Source organism: Canis lupus, chromosome 19 (genome assembly GCF_003254725.2).
Source record: "Canis lupus dingo isolate Sandy chromosome 19, ASM325472v2, whole genome shotgun sequence".
Taxonomy (NCBI): Eukaryota; Metazoa; Chordata; class Mammalia; order Carnivora; family Canidae; genus Canis; species Canis lupus.
The window spans coordinates 18,584,043-18,600,123 of NC_064261.1; the positions used below are offsets into that span (position 1 = coordinate 18,584,043).

The following is a 16,081-nucleotide window of genomic DNA, read 5'->3' on the forward strand; positions in this document are numbered from 1 at the left end:
AATGGAAAGGAGGCAATTTCAGTATATGTTTTAGAGAGAGAGCCGATAAGATTTGCTAAGGGATTTGGTGTGGACAGTGAGAAAATAGAAGAATCAAAGAAATGGTCTAGATTTTTGGCCTGAGGAACTAGGTGATACCTTACTGAGATGAAGAAAATTGGGGAAGAAGCACTGAAAGGGTGTGAAAAAGGTGAATGAAGAGTTTTCATTGGGGCATGGAAATTTTGAGATGCAAATGTATGTCTCAAAGAAAATGCTGAATGGAGACTTGGCTACATGAGTCTGAAGCTCTGAGGAGAGGCCAGAGCTGTGGAGATATAAACTTATGATCCATTTCTATTTAGATTATATTTAAAGTCTTAGAAATAGATGAATGTGGATGGAAAAGAGGACACCTGATAGTGCTCCCAGTTTTTTTGTTTTGTTTTGTTTTTTTCCCATTCTGATTTGGTATATACATTTTTTTCATTCTTTACTTAGTATATACTTGACATAATGTTAGTTTTATTAATAACTTGTCACCTCTATCATCTTTTTTAAAGGTATTTTGTGTGTTGATAGCTTTGACATTGTGGGTGATGGGGTTAAAGATTTACTTGTTGGGAGAGATGATGGAATGGTGGAAGTATACAGTTTTGACAATGCAAATGAGCCTGTTCTACGTTTTGATCAGGTCAGTTCATTAAAAAAAGACTAAATACACTTGTTCATCAAATAATTAGAGATGACTAGGATGGTTTGGGTTTTATTAAATATATTAAAATCTTGTGTTTGGCTTAGAATAGTGTACCTTTGATATTATTAAAATCTCTAGACCACTCATGTGTTTGAATAATAGACTACTGTCTTCCAGCTACATAATAAATTACTGCTTCATTTGGTTTCTAAATATTGTATTTTGAAGTATTAAATATTTGCATTAGTTTTATAATGCATAGTAGAGTACAGGAGTAACATATGTTTGGTAACATAAGCAAAACTGTTGTTTGAAAATAATAATGTTTTAGGAGTAAACTCATATTGTTAGGACAATGTCAAAATATCCTTAAGCATAGAGAGAAAAGTTGCAATTTCACTTTTAGGCATCCAAGAGTTTACTATATGAGAAGAATTACTAGTTAAGAGTAATTTTAGTTCACAAATTTTGAATGTAGTTAACCTTGCTTATCCTAAAATAGAGAGTTACATGGGGAATCATTCTGGTGTAAATGTCATCTTTCATTTTCATGAAGTGGTATTTGCCAGTCCAGGGTGTCCCATTTTGCCTCAGGCGGGATTCATTGAGGCATTTTTAAAAAACAGAAACAACAAAACTACAACTCAGTAACAATTTTCCCTAATTTCTCTACTAGTGCTACCTTTCAGTTCCAGCTTTAACTGCACATCAGCAAATATAGATGTTTTGATGTATAGAGAAAGTATATTACATAGATAATATGGGAATAAAAATTCCCTAAAGGCTTCATATCATCTTCTTAATTCATTTACAAAACTATTTGGAAAAAACACATGAGAGGTGGTATATGGGATTCAGGTAATAGGCTAAACATATTGGGAGTTTTTCTTATGTAATTTTTTTAAAAAACTTCTTTCTTGGGGTGCCTAGGTGGCACAGTTGGTTGAGCATCTGATTTGGTTTCCTCTCAGGTCATGGGATTGAGCCCCACATCAGGCTCTGCACTCAGGAGTCTGCTTAAGTTTTTCTCTCCCTCTCCCTTTGCCCTCTCCCTCCCTATGCTATACCCATGTGGACTCATTCTTTCTAAAATAAATAAATACATCTTTAAAAACAGAAAGCAAAAATTTCTTTCTTTATATAAATAAAGGATTTTTGCTCATTAGGTGACATATAAATAAATGATTTTTGCTTATTAGGTGACTGCTGTGGCTAAGTACAACACACAAATATATGAGTCATTTCTAATCTTCTTTCTCCAAACTTGAAAGCACTGGGATTTTCTGCCATTTGTGCAGGATTTTTGCCTTCCAACCTCAGTGTTTCCACATGATAAATACTCAGTAAATGTATGTTGAATGTCTGGAGATGGGAAAATAAGTTTTATGACTTATTTTATATGTCTGACAACTTTTTATTTACAGTTATTTACAGGTACTAATGAACTGCTTGATCTTAAATTTATTTTAGATGTTGTCTGAAAGTGTCACATCTATCCAGGGTGGTTGTATAGGGAAAGATGGCTATGATGAAATTGTGGTATCCACATATTCAGGTAAGGTAAACAGTAATAGGTAAAGAAAGAATCAATAAGAAAATAGAAATTTAATACATTATTTTTGATGACTACTTTTTAAAAAAAGTGTCATTAGTAAATCAGTCTTACCAACAGCATTCAAACCTTTCTTTATTGGTTAAAAAATAAGGAGGTAAGGAATGGGTGTATTGATTTATTGATTTATAAAATATTTATAAAAAAGTTAATATTTGAATAATACTTAATTGAGAGTACTTAGCATCCTCTAGTATCTTTGAAAATTAAATGATAGTCTTTGGTTAAAAATAAGTATTTACTGAAATTATTTTATGTTTTCTTATTGTATACATTTCTTATAAAAATTTCCTTGGTTTTGAGTTGGTCATTTTTATATTTTCAAAATAGCCAATGGGAGAATTTAACTTTCCATGAAAATGAATTTTAAAAGACTGTTTTAATTCATCAGGTATTTGCTAGAATGTTTTGACTTTTTCCATACTTGAAAACTAACATTATAAGATTTCCTTAATCATAGTATTATACTACTTCAGGCAAAATAACTAGTATCTCAAAATACTTGTTATTTTTTTTTTTTTTATCATTTGAATATTTTCCAGCTTGATTTCTGTTGTTCTTCATTTTGTTTTGTTTTGTTTTTTGGGGAATAAGTCCTAGGACTAAATGAGTTTGCTCTTCGTGGACAAAGATATATATACGTTAGGGTTTTTTTAAACACCTAGCAGCACTTAATGGTGCATGATTATAATTTCATCTCTACAGGCTGGGTTACAGGTCTGACAACAGAGCCTATACATAAGGAAAGTGGGCCAGGAGAGGAACTAAAAATTAATCAGGAGATGCAGAATAAAATTTCTTCTTTAAGGTAATTTTGGATTTTTTTGTTGCCTTTTTTTTTCACTTCATGAAGTACATGTTTGTTTGTTTTTTTAATTACTAATAGATGCAGAATATTGTGCTCACTTTGGCAGCACATATACTAATAGATGCAGAATATTTTATTGGAAGGAATTATACCTTAATCCATTTATCACCTTTTTAAATGAAAGTTTATCAGTTTGAGAAAATTAGCAGTGAGTGCTAATTAATATTTTAAAGTTAGAAATATACTTTTATATGCCTTATTCTATATTAACTTTTTCTTATATCAAAAATTGTATTTTTTCACTCGTTTAGTTATAGATAGTGGTAATGTTTTGTTTTTTTCACAGGCATTAGAAAGAAACCAACACAGATGGCTGTATTCCTCATTAATTGTAATGTTTACTGCTCCTATGGACAGACCAGATTTCTTACTGAAAATGAGTAATGTTGATTCCTTTAGACACAGGGATTGCTTCTGTGGCCTATTTAATTTGACAAGTCCTATGAAAAGGGACCCCAGACTCAAGTAAAATTACTTCATATAATGAAGAAGTGGGAATTGCCGAAACTTTAATAACTACTCTCCCTACTTCAACTCTTACCAACCTCTTGGGGCAGTGAGGGCCGATCTTTTTTTGGTGGTAGTTAAGGGCTACAGAAGTTTTTAAGGCAGCAAAATGCCATAAGTACTGATTCACTAAAGCCACACAAGTTTACCACAAGCCAGTTTAGCAAAGCCACCTGGAAAGCAAGCTCCAATATTTGTACAAGAAAACCAAGTAGAGTTAATGTCTACTATTTCACATTCTCAGTATGAGACCATAAACCATCTGTTTATAGCCCAGTCTATCCCTCCTGATTCCAGCGGAATATTGAATGAGAAGCTTATGTCTGTTTTGTTTATTCAGCACTTGCAATATAGGTACATATGGAGCACTCAGTAGATATTGCTTGGACAAATAAATCTTTTCCTTTGTTTATTGCACAAATCTCTTCCAAGCTCCTCCCAGACTTTTCCCCCTAATTTGGGGCTGGCTAAGCCTCATGTTGTTGTTTCTCAGTTACTGTTTGCTTCATTTGCATATGCTTTTCCCTTTAATTGGAGTGGCTCTAAGCAATGAAGCAATGCCTTTGTAGTGCAGTCTGTAGAACTTCAGGTATAGCACTGGCTCATGATCATTTTGTGGTCCCCCAAATGTGAATATGCTGCAGCCTCCTCCTTCTTTTGTTTCCTTCTTTTGTCTGTCTTGCCTAATTCTTATTGAAAGGTAATGTTTCTGGTTTTGCACATTTTGTTTCTTCAAATTAAATCTAATACATTTCTCTGTCCCAGTACAATCAGTTTCTCTTCTGATTAGTGTTATATGTAACTGTACCTAGACTGGTGTGTTAGAATTGATTATTTGCAAGCTGCTTTGATACTTATAACTCTTTAGTAATAATGCTGGTATAGTACTGAGCTTTAACTTTTAAATTAAAGATAAATAATGTGGAATTGGTCAGTCACAGAAGCAAAATTTTGTTCCTATTAGTATCATAATTCTAGTTCAACTAATAAAAGTCCATTTTGCAGAAGTAAATGTCTCAAATGCTTGAAATCATTCTAAGAACTTCAAATATGTATACTTATAGGTGATAGAGCTGTATATATTTTCCTTTAGGAGTGAGCTGGAACATCTGCAGTATAAGGTACTACAGGAAAGAGAAAAATATCAACAGTCTTCTCAATCAAGCAAGGCAAAATCAGCAGTACCTTCATTTAGTGTAAATGACAAGTTTACATTAAATAAAGATGATGCCAGCTATAGTCTCATCTTAGAGGTGCAGACAGCAATAGATAACGTCTTAATACAGGTAAGCAAAATGGCTTATTTGTTTTATGATTGGATCTATTTGCAGACCAGTCATATGCACTAATTACTACTAAATACTTTTAATTTTAGACAGTAATTGTAAGTGTTCATCTTTTATTTATTTTTTAAGTGTTCATCTTTTAAATGTTGCATTTAGTTTAGATAATTTTAAAGGCTTATCTTAATCTTTAAGTAGATAATCAGTTTGGTCATAGATTACCTAAATTATATCTTTACTTTTTATTTATCCTATGAGCACTAAATAAGACTGATGTACTTAAGTTTCAGGAAACATCAGAAAGAACGTTAAGGGTTTCGTTCTTTGGTTGACCTTTATGAGAATTTTAAGAGATGTGAAAGAAAATTGCAGTATTTAATACCCTTATTATAACCTTTTTTTTTAAGCTCCAGATCCTAAAATGGGAGCTTACAGTACAGCTTGCTCATTAGCCACTAGTTTCCAGGTAGGTCAGTAGACAAAGTGGATAATCCCAAAGGTAGAATTGAGGGATAAAATATATAACTCCACTCAACAATATATTTAATTAGTTTTTCTTTAAATTGGATGATATTCAGGGAGTGGAGAAGGATGATAGTGGGATGAATGGAAAACAAGCAAAAGATCAAAACCCATCAGAAAATGAGAAAAAAACATGAGGAAGAAGACAAGATTTAAAAAGATTTGGGGAGAGATCAGATTTTTAATTAAATCTAAAGGCTGAAACCTGTCTTAAGTAATGCTAGCTTAAGGCTTGCATTAAACAGCTCTAGGTACATCCATTTACTTTGAACTGAGTGCAACAGCAGTGTCCAAGAAACTACTCTCCAGAGGAGATTAAATATTATCTCCTTTCTGTGTTAGAGGTGAAAATAAAATTCATAAAAATGAACTGATATAGTAAGAATAGCCACATTAGGAAGATTATACTTTTAAGGGGGTGGTAAGAGATGATAGTCTATGATCTCTGGTAATCCAAATAAGAAAGAAATAAGTCATTGGGATATAACATTTATTCTTTATTGCATTTATTTTCTAGAAGTATACATTGTCCTCACATATAAATTTAAAAAATTCACATGTTCAAATTTAAAGATGACTATGAAATAGAATTAAAGAGAATACTTAGAAAATATTTTGTGAAAATTTCTACTTTTCCATCTGAACCTTTTTGTTTTTTTTTTTAAATTGACTGTAGAGTGATGTTCCAATAGACTTACTTGATGTGGATAAAAATTCTGCTGTTGTCAGCTTTAGCAGCTGTGATTCTGAGGTGAGTAGAAAGTATAAAGAATTTTTCAGACACTTTCATTTCTATGACACCATTTTGAATTAAGTCTGTGATTGCTACTAGGGTTTGATATTTCTTCTTCAATCTTTTTTCATAACCTTTCCCTCAAAATCTGCATCTGCTCTTTTCCTGTATTTTCAGATAATCCATAAAACTGGGGTGTCATCCTAGATTCCTTCTTTTCTCTGATTTAAGTCCAGTTAGTTACTAGTTTATGCCAGTTCTATCTCCTTGGCTCTTACACCTCTATTCTGCTTCATTTCCACGTTTTTTCATTTATTTCTTATCTTATTAATTTGTAAAGGTTTTATTTATTTATTTATTTATTTATTTATTTATTTGAGAGAGAGGGCATGAACAAGGGGAGGGGGAGAGGGAGAAGCAGACTCCCTACTGAACAGGGAGCCCAACTACAAGGAGCTCAATCCCAAGACCCTGAGATCATGACCTGAGGCAGACACTTAACTGACTGAGCTACCCAGGTGCCGCTTCATTTCCACTTCTTTTAACTTTCCAGGCCCTTATCATGTTTGCTTGAACTACTCTTCTACCAGTTTTTCTGCCTCCAGTATTGCCTCTCACCTCTAGGCTCTGTTGTATACTGCCACCAGAGAGGTCTTCCTAGAGTATAAACGTCTCTGTGTCATTTCTTTTCTTAAAACCTTTAAAAATCCTTATTACCTGCTGCATATAAGTCTAGATTTCTCTTTGTAGCATAACAACTTCCTATGATTCAGCTCTTGATTATATCTCTAGCTTATCTCTTGCCAGCTGCTACTTTTCCTCCCATGCACATATTTCTGCCAAACCGAAGTTCTTTAAATTTCTTGAAAATGCTATATAGTTTCACACATCCTACATTTGAACATGGTCTGTTCCTTCTGTCTGTTCTTTTTCACCTTTTCTGGGCTTGCTGGATCTTGCTTAACTTTCATTTAGTAGGCATTTGTTGAGTACTCACCATGTGCAAAGTACCTTGGATGAGATTGTGTCGGAGCTTTTGGATATGCGTACTATATCACTTCTTCCTGCTTAGTACTAGCTAACTAGCAGTCTCAGAGCGAAGTGTGGCTCCTAAAGAGAGGTTAGGGTAAAGTTAGGGTCTGGAGTAGTTGTATTGGAGAAACACAAGCTAGAGCAGGAGATGGTGACTAGAGTTGGCAGGTAGTTATACACATAAAAAAGGGAGGAATAAAGAGTAGATGAAGGACAAAATTGGTGCCTATAATAGGGAATAGTTTTCAGTATAATTACATAGTAAAGGTTTTTTTGATAAGAGATTTTATAACAGTTATATTATGTAATATTTATGGTTTTTCATCCCTATTTGAGAATAAAACATAAAAGATTGGGACTTACATTTTTTATTTTCATTTAAAAAATCAAATTGATCTTAAAAAATCTTAATTTCTAAGTTGCTATGAAAGATTAACCGATTTTATTTACACCACTGCAGGATTCTTTGAAATGAGCATTTTATGCTAATTTAGAACCCATTTTCTAGAATGATGGATTTAAAAGAAAAAAAATAAACCTGTTATGGAAATTCTAAGTATATACAGAAGTAGAGACAATAGTATAATAACCTCCATGAACTCATTAACTTCAACATATGGCCAGTCTTGTTTTATCGTCTTCTCCTTCTCCCATCCCAAGCCTAATCCCAGACTTTTCATATATTTTAATCTTTATCATCTTATCCATAAATATTTAAATATATAATATTTGTTCTTAACCACACGAAAGTATAAGTTCATAGAATTCTGTTTACTAAATTTAAATGATTTGAAATTAAAATATTCAAATTCTCTTTTTGATATTGGCATCCTTTTAATTTCTTCAGTTACTTATTAAAAATAGGGAAATAGTAGTACACAAAAGTTGCATGCTAAATATTTCATGTTGCTTTGTTTTTACAATTCCTGCATACAACATTTCTCTATTTTTAGCAGTTTAATATTGTTTCAGGAAGTTATATTTGAAGTAAGCTCTCCAATTTAATTTGACAAACCTGTAATGAATGCTTATAGTATCCCAGGCACTGTGCTATTTGCTATTTGTCCTCTATAAGTATTTGTGAAAGTTAAAGACAGTCAATACCAAACACTGATGTTTTTGTCTTTTAATATTATAAACATTAGGAGTATGTGCTGTCAGTTAAAGTTTTAGGACAATTAATATTTAAATGTTATTGTAGAAGCTCAGGATGGAAAGATCATGAGCATTAGAGTCTTAAAAGGTACGAATTTGGATTCCACTTTCATTGCTTACTATCTTTTGGGAGATTCTCCTAACCTATGATGTTGCAGTTTCTTCGTCTGCTAAAACTTACTTAGTAAATAAAACTTTGCATAGGGCTGTTTGCAAGAATAAGAAAAAAGCACTTATCACAGTGTCATCCAAATGATATGTGCTTAGCAAATGTTAAGTAGCCATTATTATTGTTGATGTTTTTGTTATTAAAAACATGAATTCATCCTTTTTCCTCAACTTTGAATTCTTCCCAGTCAAATGACAACTTTCTTCTCGCCACTTATCGGTGCCAGGCAAATACCACAAGGCTGGAACTCAAGGTAAAAACATTTGAAATTAAAAAAAAAAAAAAAAAAAAATTTGAAATTACCTTTAATTGAAAACTTGAACTTTTTTCCCTCTGGTATATCTTGCAACATATGATCTCATTTCTTTGTATTTTTTTTCTCCCTGAAATGAATTGGAGTAATGACTTTTGGATGACAAGTTAGGTTTTAACTAGCGCCAACCATCATCATTTCTGCTATTGGCTTCTCTAGAATTACCCATCCTGAATTTCTTCTAAGTGGAATTTTTTTTTCTAATTTTCTATTATGAAAGTTTCAAAGGTACATAAAAGTAATGATTTTAGTTTCGGCAGTCATCAACTCATAACATTCTTGTTTATACTGTCATTGTCCATTCCAAATTATTTTGAAGCAAATACAAGATATTTTATGATTTCATTTGTAAATATTTCAGTACATATGTCCAAAAGATACTATTTGTTAAAACGTAAGCACACTACTATTATCACACCTAAGGAAAATTAATAATTCCTTACTATCATCAAATATTTAGTATTTAGATTTCACTGACTTTAATGTTTATAGTTTGATCCAGTCAAGGTCCAAATATGGTAATTTGGTTACTGAAGTATTGGAGTATTTGCCCTATATTTTTCTACCACCCAGATTTTTCTGATTGTGTTCCAATAATGTCATTTATTACCATATATTCTAAAGAAAATATTTTAATTTTTCTTTAGTAATTTAGTAATATCTCTTATAATTAAATACTGATTATAGCACACAAATCTATTTTAGTTACTTAATTTGTGTGAGGTTTCAAAAAAATTATTTTTGATACATTTATGATCTAAAAATTAAGGGTTGTAACTGTTTTCCTTGTGTTGCTGATGTTCAGAAACTCAAAGCCTGTTTTTTTCAAGAGAGATGCTGTTATACAATAACTTTTTCACATCTAGTTAAGGAAGTTCCAATTAAATTTAGGTTTTTTTCTAAACAATTTATTTTAGTCTGCATAAGTTCCTTCTTGTGGATTTTGAAAGCAAAGTTGAAAACTAGAATAAATTTATTTCTAAACGAATATACTTAAAACATATTTTGTGTAACTTCATTAAACATTTTAAGTTACATTTCCACTGAACAACACTGTGCCAATAAATTGGGAAGTAGGCCTAAAAATATTAAAAAGCTGTGTTCTTTTTTTAAAAATTGGATGCAATAATAGATGTGAAAAAATTACAAAAAGAGAAGAAAAAGTTGGAACTTATCTTGCCATATGCTAAAACATAACACAAAACTACTATAATGAAAATAGTGTAGGGTATTTATAAGACCTAAATAGGCAGAGCAACATAATAGAAATAGAGCCCACTATACATTTATGGAAATTTAATGTATGATATTTTTATGTAAGGGAAAATTCTATTAAATTACTATTTCTATTTAAAAATTGATGTTGACACAACTGGCACCTATCCAGAATAAAATCAAGTGGATTCTTATCTTAATGCCATATTTAAAAAATAAGTTCAGATGAGTTAAGTACTTTATTTTTAAAAAGAAGGAAATTTAGTTGTCTTGTAGGTAATGGGTAAATATCAATAAAATACAAAGACTGTGTATAACTTGTTATTAAAAAAAAAAAGATTTCCACAAAAGGGAGTCAAAATAGCTAACAAATACTAAAAGAAGATGTTCTACCGTATTATTTGTTAGAGAAATTCAAATTAAAATAAACAAAAAACATTTGCTATCTAAGAGACTGGCAAAAAATTTTAAAAGGGAACATCACCAGATGACAGGGATGAGAAAAAGGACACTCTCAACCATAGGTGAAGGAAATAAAAATTGTTATAACTACTTTGGAAAACTGGCAAAGTCCCATTTGGAAGAATCTATTTTATGGCAACAAAATCACAGTATCATACACAGAGATGTATATTTCATTAACCGCCCCAATGGAACCAAGGTGGACATTCAGTAATTGAATGATTGAATAAATAGCTGTTTATGCATTCCATGGAATGTAACACAGGTGCAATAAAGAATGCATTGATCTATTCCTATTAACATGGAGTAAACTCCATGAAAAATAAAATGTGAATGAAATCCCTGTATATGTAAATACATTTTACCTATGGTGGTATAAATATGAAGAAAGATATGAAAATACACACACCTGTCTGATATAACAGGTTATGAAATAGGGGGAAAGCATGGGTGGGATGGGAGTGGGTGGCATTGGAGACTCAGAGATAAGGGAAAAAAGTAATTATTAGAAATAAAAACAAAGATGTCTGATATAAAAAGAATTTATTCCTATGCAATTACGCTTTTATTTTTATACATCTGCATAGAGAAATGTGTGAAGGCATGACCAATATAGCAGTAATGATCATCTCTGGGTGGGAGGATTTTAGGTGACTTCTATGTTCATCATAATTTTTCTTTACTTATATTTTTAATAGTGAATGTGAATTATTATATAATCAAGGCAGTATGACTTTTTATTGTGGAAACAATTATGTGCCAGTGTAAGCCTATGTTTTAGAACCAAATCCTGAAATATGGCTGTATCAGATATATTTTTTATTTCCTATCTGTATTTGTATCTTTTATCTTTTTATCTTTCCTCTCTTTCCATTTAGAGCAATATTTGCAGTATAACATTTACATAAAACCTTGCTTTAAACTTTTATGTTTCCCATTTAGGTAAAACATTGATTCTCTGCTGCCCCCACCCCCCGACACGCTAGGAAAAGTGTGAATTAAAATATCAGCTAGCTTAGAGAAGCTACCATGGTAATACAAGAGGTACTACAGTCCATCTCATGAATTTGAACTGAGAGGATCAGAAAGTGGGCCAGGAAGGAGAAGCCGGACGGCTTTCCAACCCCTCTAAAATTAGTTCTTCACAGTTATGAATTATTATTTTCTGTTAAGTGTTTTTGAATTCTCAGGATGTCCAACCAGGTACATTTAAAATATCTCAAAAGAATTTCCTAATTCAAATATGTAATAATTAGATGGTGTTTATTTCTCTATTCTCATGGAAAATCAAGAATTAAGTTCTTAGATTTTTTTCTGTCAATAGCTTTTTTTTTTTTTAAGATTTTATTTATTTATTTGGGAGAGAGTAGAGTGGTGGTGAGGGGCAGAGAGTGAGGAAGAAGCAGATTCTCCTCTGATCAGGGAGCCCAACACAGAGCTCAACCCCAAGACTGAGATGACCTTGAGCCAAAGACAGACGCATAACTTACTGAGCCACCCAAGTGCCCCTCTGTCAACAGATTTTTATAATAGCTTTATGCTGTGATACCCTTACTTAACGAGAAAATGAAGTATTCCATTTAAGTTTTAATTATTTGAAAAACTTATCCTCTCAATGAAAATGTTTAAATTTTAACCGCTTTTTATGTGAATCTTATGAAATTACATTATACACCTATGTTTTTAGATGTGATAGGGTAGTGTGTGAGAATCTATGTTTTTTGGAATGGCATAGCACTGCTAAATGTAGACAAATCACCTAAAAGTATGTCATGGAGATAACTTCTATAGATAAAGTTTACCTTTGAGTACCCAAATCTTTTTATTTTTTAAAATTTTTTTAAAGATCCTATTTATTTATTCATGAGAGACACAGAGAGAGAGGCAGAAACAGGCAGAGGGAGAAGCAGGCTTCCTGCAAGGAGCCTGATGTGGGTCTCGATTCCAGGACCCTGGGATCATGACCTGAACCAAAGGTGGACGCTCAGCCACTAAGCCACCCAGGTGCCCGCCAAAATCTTTTTTAAATTTTCCTTTACTCTAGATAAAAAGCAGTTGTTAAATAGAATGTCATTATTTACTTCAGAATATTACAGAAGAGATTAAGGTCTAATTACTTGGTTACTTGTGTTGAACATTTTAAAGATGACATTTATGTTTTGTTGCTAGATTTTTAAAATTTTCTTTTCTCTTTTGTGTTAAATCAGATTCGTTCAATTGAAGGCCAATATGGCACACTTCAAGCATATGTGACTCCAAGGATTCAACCTAAAACCTGTCAGGTGCACCAGTACCTTATCAAACCGCTTTCACTCCATCAAAGAACTCACTTTATTGATCATGACAGGTAGGTCAAAGGAAGAAGCAGTTTATTTTTTAGGATATTACATGATGCAAATACACTTTTCACTTTTATAGTACAAATTCTGGTAGCTAGTTATACATTTTAAAAATTAAATATTTAAACACTATGGATTCATAATTTTAATATAAGATTTGTCTTCTTTTAAAGGTTGATTTAAGGTGAATTCTCCTGTCTTTCTCAAATATTACCATTCTGATATCAGCAGAACAATAGTTCTCTCTCCCAAACACCTATGATGAATAAATATGATTTAGCATTTCAGTTTCTCTCTGAATAGGCTCTTACTGTTACAGGATTTCTTTCTACATGGGTGCCTGCCATTCTTTGTCATGCCATTTTAAAGAATGAAAAGATAGACCAGACAGTGGTGGGTAGCAAAGCAAGCTTATTGAGCAATAGCAAAACTATAATACAAAGCTCCCAAAGAAGGAGGGAACCTGAGAGGGTTATCAATGGAGTTTCTAAGTCTGGGGGTTTCTATGGGCTGTTTTAATCTGATTAATCATCCCTGTGCCTGTCATCCAATCAAGTTTTTGTCCCCTGTCACGTGGGAAAGGGTGGAGGGCTCCTTCCAGGGAGGTGTAAAATCCTTTTAAGTGTGGTTTAGTCTCCTTGGGGTGGGGGTGGGGGTGCTTGTCCCTGCCTGCTTGCCTTCAGCTATCCTTTATCATTATTATATTAGTCTCAAACATTATATTTTCTATTTTACCTCAGGGAATACTGGTAAAGCAATTGGTTGTGATAGTCCCTTATTTCTGGATTCCATTTCAAGTGAAGCATCCTTCTGTTGGTAGTTTTTCATTTTCTTTCCTAAAGATGAGACGCCATGGACTTAAATATAAGTCTGACAGCAAGCAAGACAGGTAGTAATGTCTCCATTTTATAGATGAGAAATGGAGGCTTGGAAAAGTTAACTAACTTGTTTACAGAAAACAGTTATGGTTGGAGGCCAAAGCCCATGTTTTTTATATTGCAGTTGGTAATTTTAAAGATATGTACTTTAAATAAGATATAAGGAGAAATATTCTTAGTGAAGATTTTGAGAAAACATTAAAGAGAATAGATTCTTTATGGTTTTCTTCCTGTTTTAAAGTCTAACTTGTTGTTAATGGAGGTAGCATGCATGGTGTGCTGGAAAGAACAGCAAACTGGGAATCAAGAGACCAAGATTATAATCTTACATCTTATCTAATGTTCCTTTTTGACTTTGGGGAAAGCATTTAATCTCTCTGGGTTTAGGTTTCTTATCTGCAAATGAGAGGGTTGATCTGGATGCTCTCAAAGGTCCCATCTTGTCCTTATATTCTTTAATTCTGTGTCTTCTTAAAATTCCTCTGAATCCTTAATTCCTTGCATTTTCTTAACTGTTCACAATTATCTATTTATCTTAAATGTATTTGATTTATTTTACAACCTTTTGTGTACATGTGCATATGTATGTGTGTGATTTTGCAAAATAAGAAGTATTGTATTCCATATCCCTGCAAGATAGCAGGTATTTTTCTCTAACTTGCCCAGTGCCTCACAGCTAGTAAACAGCTAGAAAATAATGGAGCAAGGTTTCAAATCCATGTCTATTTTACTTGAAAGCCCAATTCTTCACCTTCACATTATGCTGATTCTTTCCTTCAGGAAATTCTTGTTTAAGTATATTTTGTAGTTTATATAGATGAACTTTTAAAAAATGAAGTCTACCTGAATAAACTGAATTTTATTTGTAAAGCTAATATTTTACTTAATATTAAAAATAATTTTTTTCATGAAACTGGAATTTTTATTTATCTGATGATTACTATTAATCTGAGGAAAATTAAATGGATATTTTTCTATTTGTTGAACCACTATTGCAGAATTCTGTTTGTTCATGTGTTATGCACATAAATACCTTCACATATTCCCACACACAAATCTGTACCCCCACTATTAAATTACAGACCTATGAATACACTGACTTTAACGGGCCAGTTCAGTTTTGCTGAAGTTCACTCCTGGGTGGTTTTTTGCCTACCTGAAGTTCCTGAAAAACCTCCAGCAGGAGAATGTGTGACATTTTACTTTCAGAACACCTTCCTGGATACCCAACTTGAAAGTACCTACAGGTAAATAAAACTTATTACTGGCTTGCAAATATTTTTATATAAATGGAGTTCTAATTTTTCATTTGTTTTAAGGCAGGAATAACTTGAAAATAATATGATTGAAAGCTTATACTGTTCAAGAGAATCTATTGAAAAACAAGTAGAATTAATGAGCTTAAAAAAATGATTGAATACAGATGAATATGAAAGATCAATACCTTTCCTGTTCCCAACAATAACCAGTTAGAAAATAAATTATTTTAAAAGACACTATCAGAATAACAATAACAGTAACAAAATATCCATGTAAAATCTGTAGAACTATTCATTAGAAATATGCAGAACTTACATGAGGAAAACTTTAAAATTTTATTGACATAAAAGATTTGATTAAATGTAGTAATATATTCTATAGTCATCCGTATGACGATATTGTAAACATGGCAGTCCTTCCCAAATTGTTTCAGACATTTATCCTGATTCCAGTAAAAATTCTGGTTAAATTTGTTTATGCAAAAATAGGAAATGGCTCAGAACTTGAGAGCTTAGGTTTTTGAAGCTATCATGTTAAAAGTTGGAGGTCATATTCTTCTACACTCTTAAGCTCTTCATTGCACTCCTGCTCCTTCATGTCGCTACTCACTCATCTCCCACAGGCTTCCATAATTTCTGTCTGAATACAGTAGAGGCTAAATTTTGCTTCTCCTTTGTTCCTATCTTGGAATGTGAAATGACCTGTCTTAGGTATTTATTGTTATTTGTTTGAAGTAAATAGTAATTTTTATGTAAGCTTGTTCCTTCAAATTATTCAAATTAGACTTTAAGCTCCTTATGGGCATAGTCAATTTCTTAATTATCTTTATATGTTTCCTCCAAGTACCTACTACATGGCTTTGAACATAGTGGTGCTCAAATATTTTTAGGGTACTTAAAAATACATGTAATATGGAGAAAGTGTGCTTTAGAGGCAGACATTAGGTTTGAATCATGACTCTGTGACTTATCAGCTATTTGATCTATCTGGATTATTTCACTGATTTCAGTTTTCTTTTCTGAGGGATAGAAATAATAGCACTTCAATGAGTGGTGAT

General features: G+C 32.3%; 1 protein-coding gene and 1 long non-coding RNA gene across 5 annotated transcripts in view; one reads left to right on the forward strand and one right to left on the reverse strand.

Moving 5' to 3' along the window:
* Nucleotides 1–16,081, forward strand: part of BBS7 (Bardet-Biedl syndrome 7) — a 35,380-nt gene that overhangs the window by 14,481 nt on the left and 4,818 nt on the right. For both annotated transcript variants that reach the window (XM_025420499.3, XM_025420501.3), the window contains 8 exons: nucleotides 543–673; nucleotides 2,147–2,231; nucleotides 2,994–3,096; nucleotides 4,757–4,949; nucleotides 6,145–6,219; nucleotides 8,745–8,810; nucleotides 12,755–12,894; nucleotides 14,847–15,011. In XM_025420499.3, coding sequence (XP_025276284.1) covers nucleotides 543–673; nucleotides 2,147–2,231; nucleotides 2,994–3,096; nucleotides 4,757–4,949; nucleotides 6,145–6,219; nucleotides 8,745–8,810; nucleotides 12,755–12,894; nucleotides 14,847–15,011 — 958 coding nt within the window. The remainder of the gene's footprint in view (nucleotides 1–542; nucleotides 674–2,146; nucleotides 2,232–2,993; nucleotides 3,097–4,756; nucleotides 4,950–6,144; nucleotides 6,220–8,744; nucleotides 8,811–12,754; nucleotides 12,895–14,846; nucleotides 15,012–16,081) is intronic.
* Nucleotides 1–16,081, reverse strand: part of LOC112642739 (uncharacterized) — a 32,000-nt gene that overhangs the window by 9,206 nt on the left and 6,713 nt on the right. For all 3 annotated transcript variants that reach the window (XR_007403988.1, XR_007403990.1, XR_007403989.1), the window contains 3 exons: nucleotides 14,921–15,005; nucleotides 8,861–8,940; nucleotides 7,199–7,311 (listed from right to left, as the gene is read on the reverse strand). This is a non-coding gene — a long non-coding RNA (uncharacterized LOC112642739). The remainder of the gene's footprint in view (nucleotides 1–7,198; nucleotides 7,312–8,860; nucleotides 8,941–14,920; nucleotides 15,006–16,081) is intronic.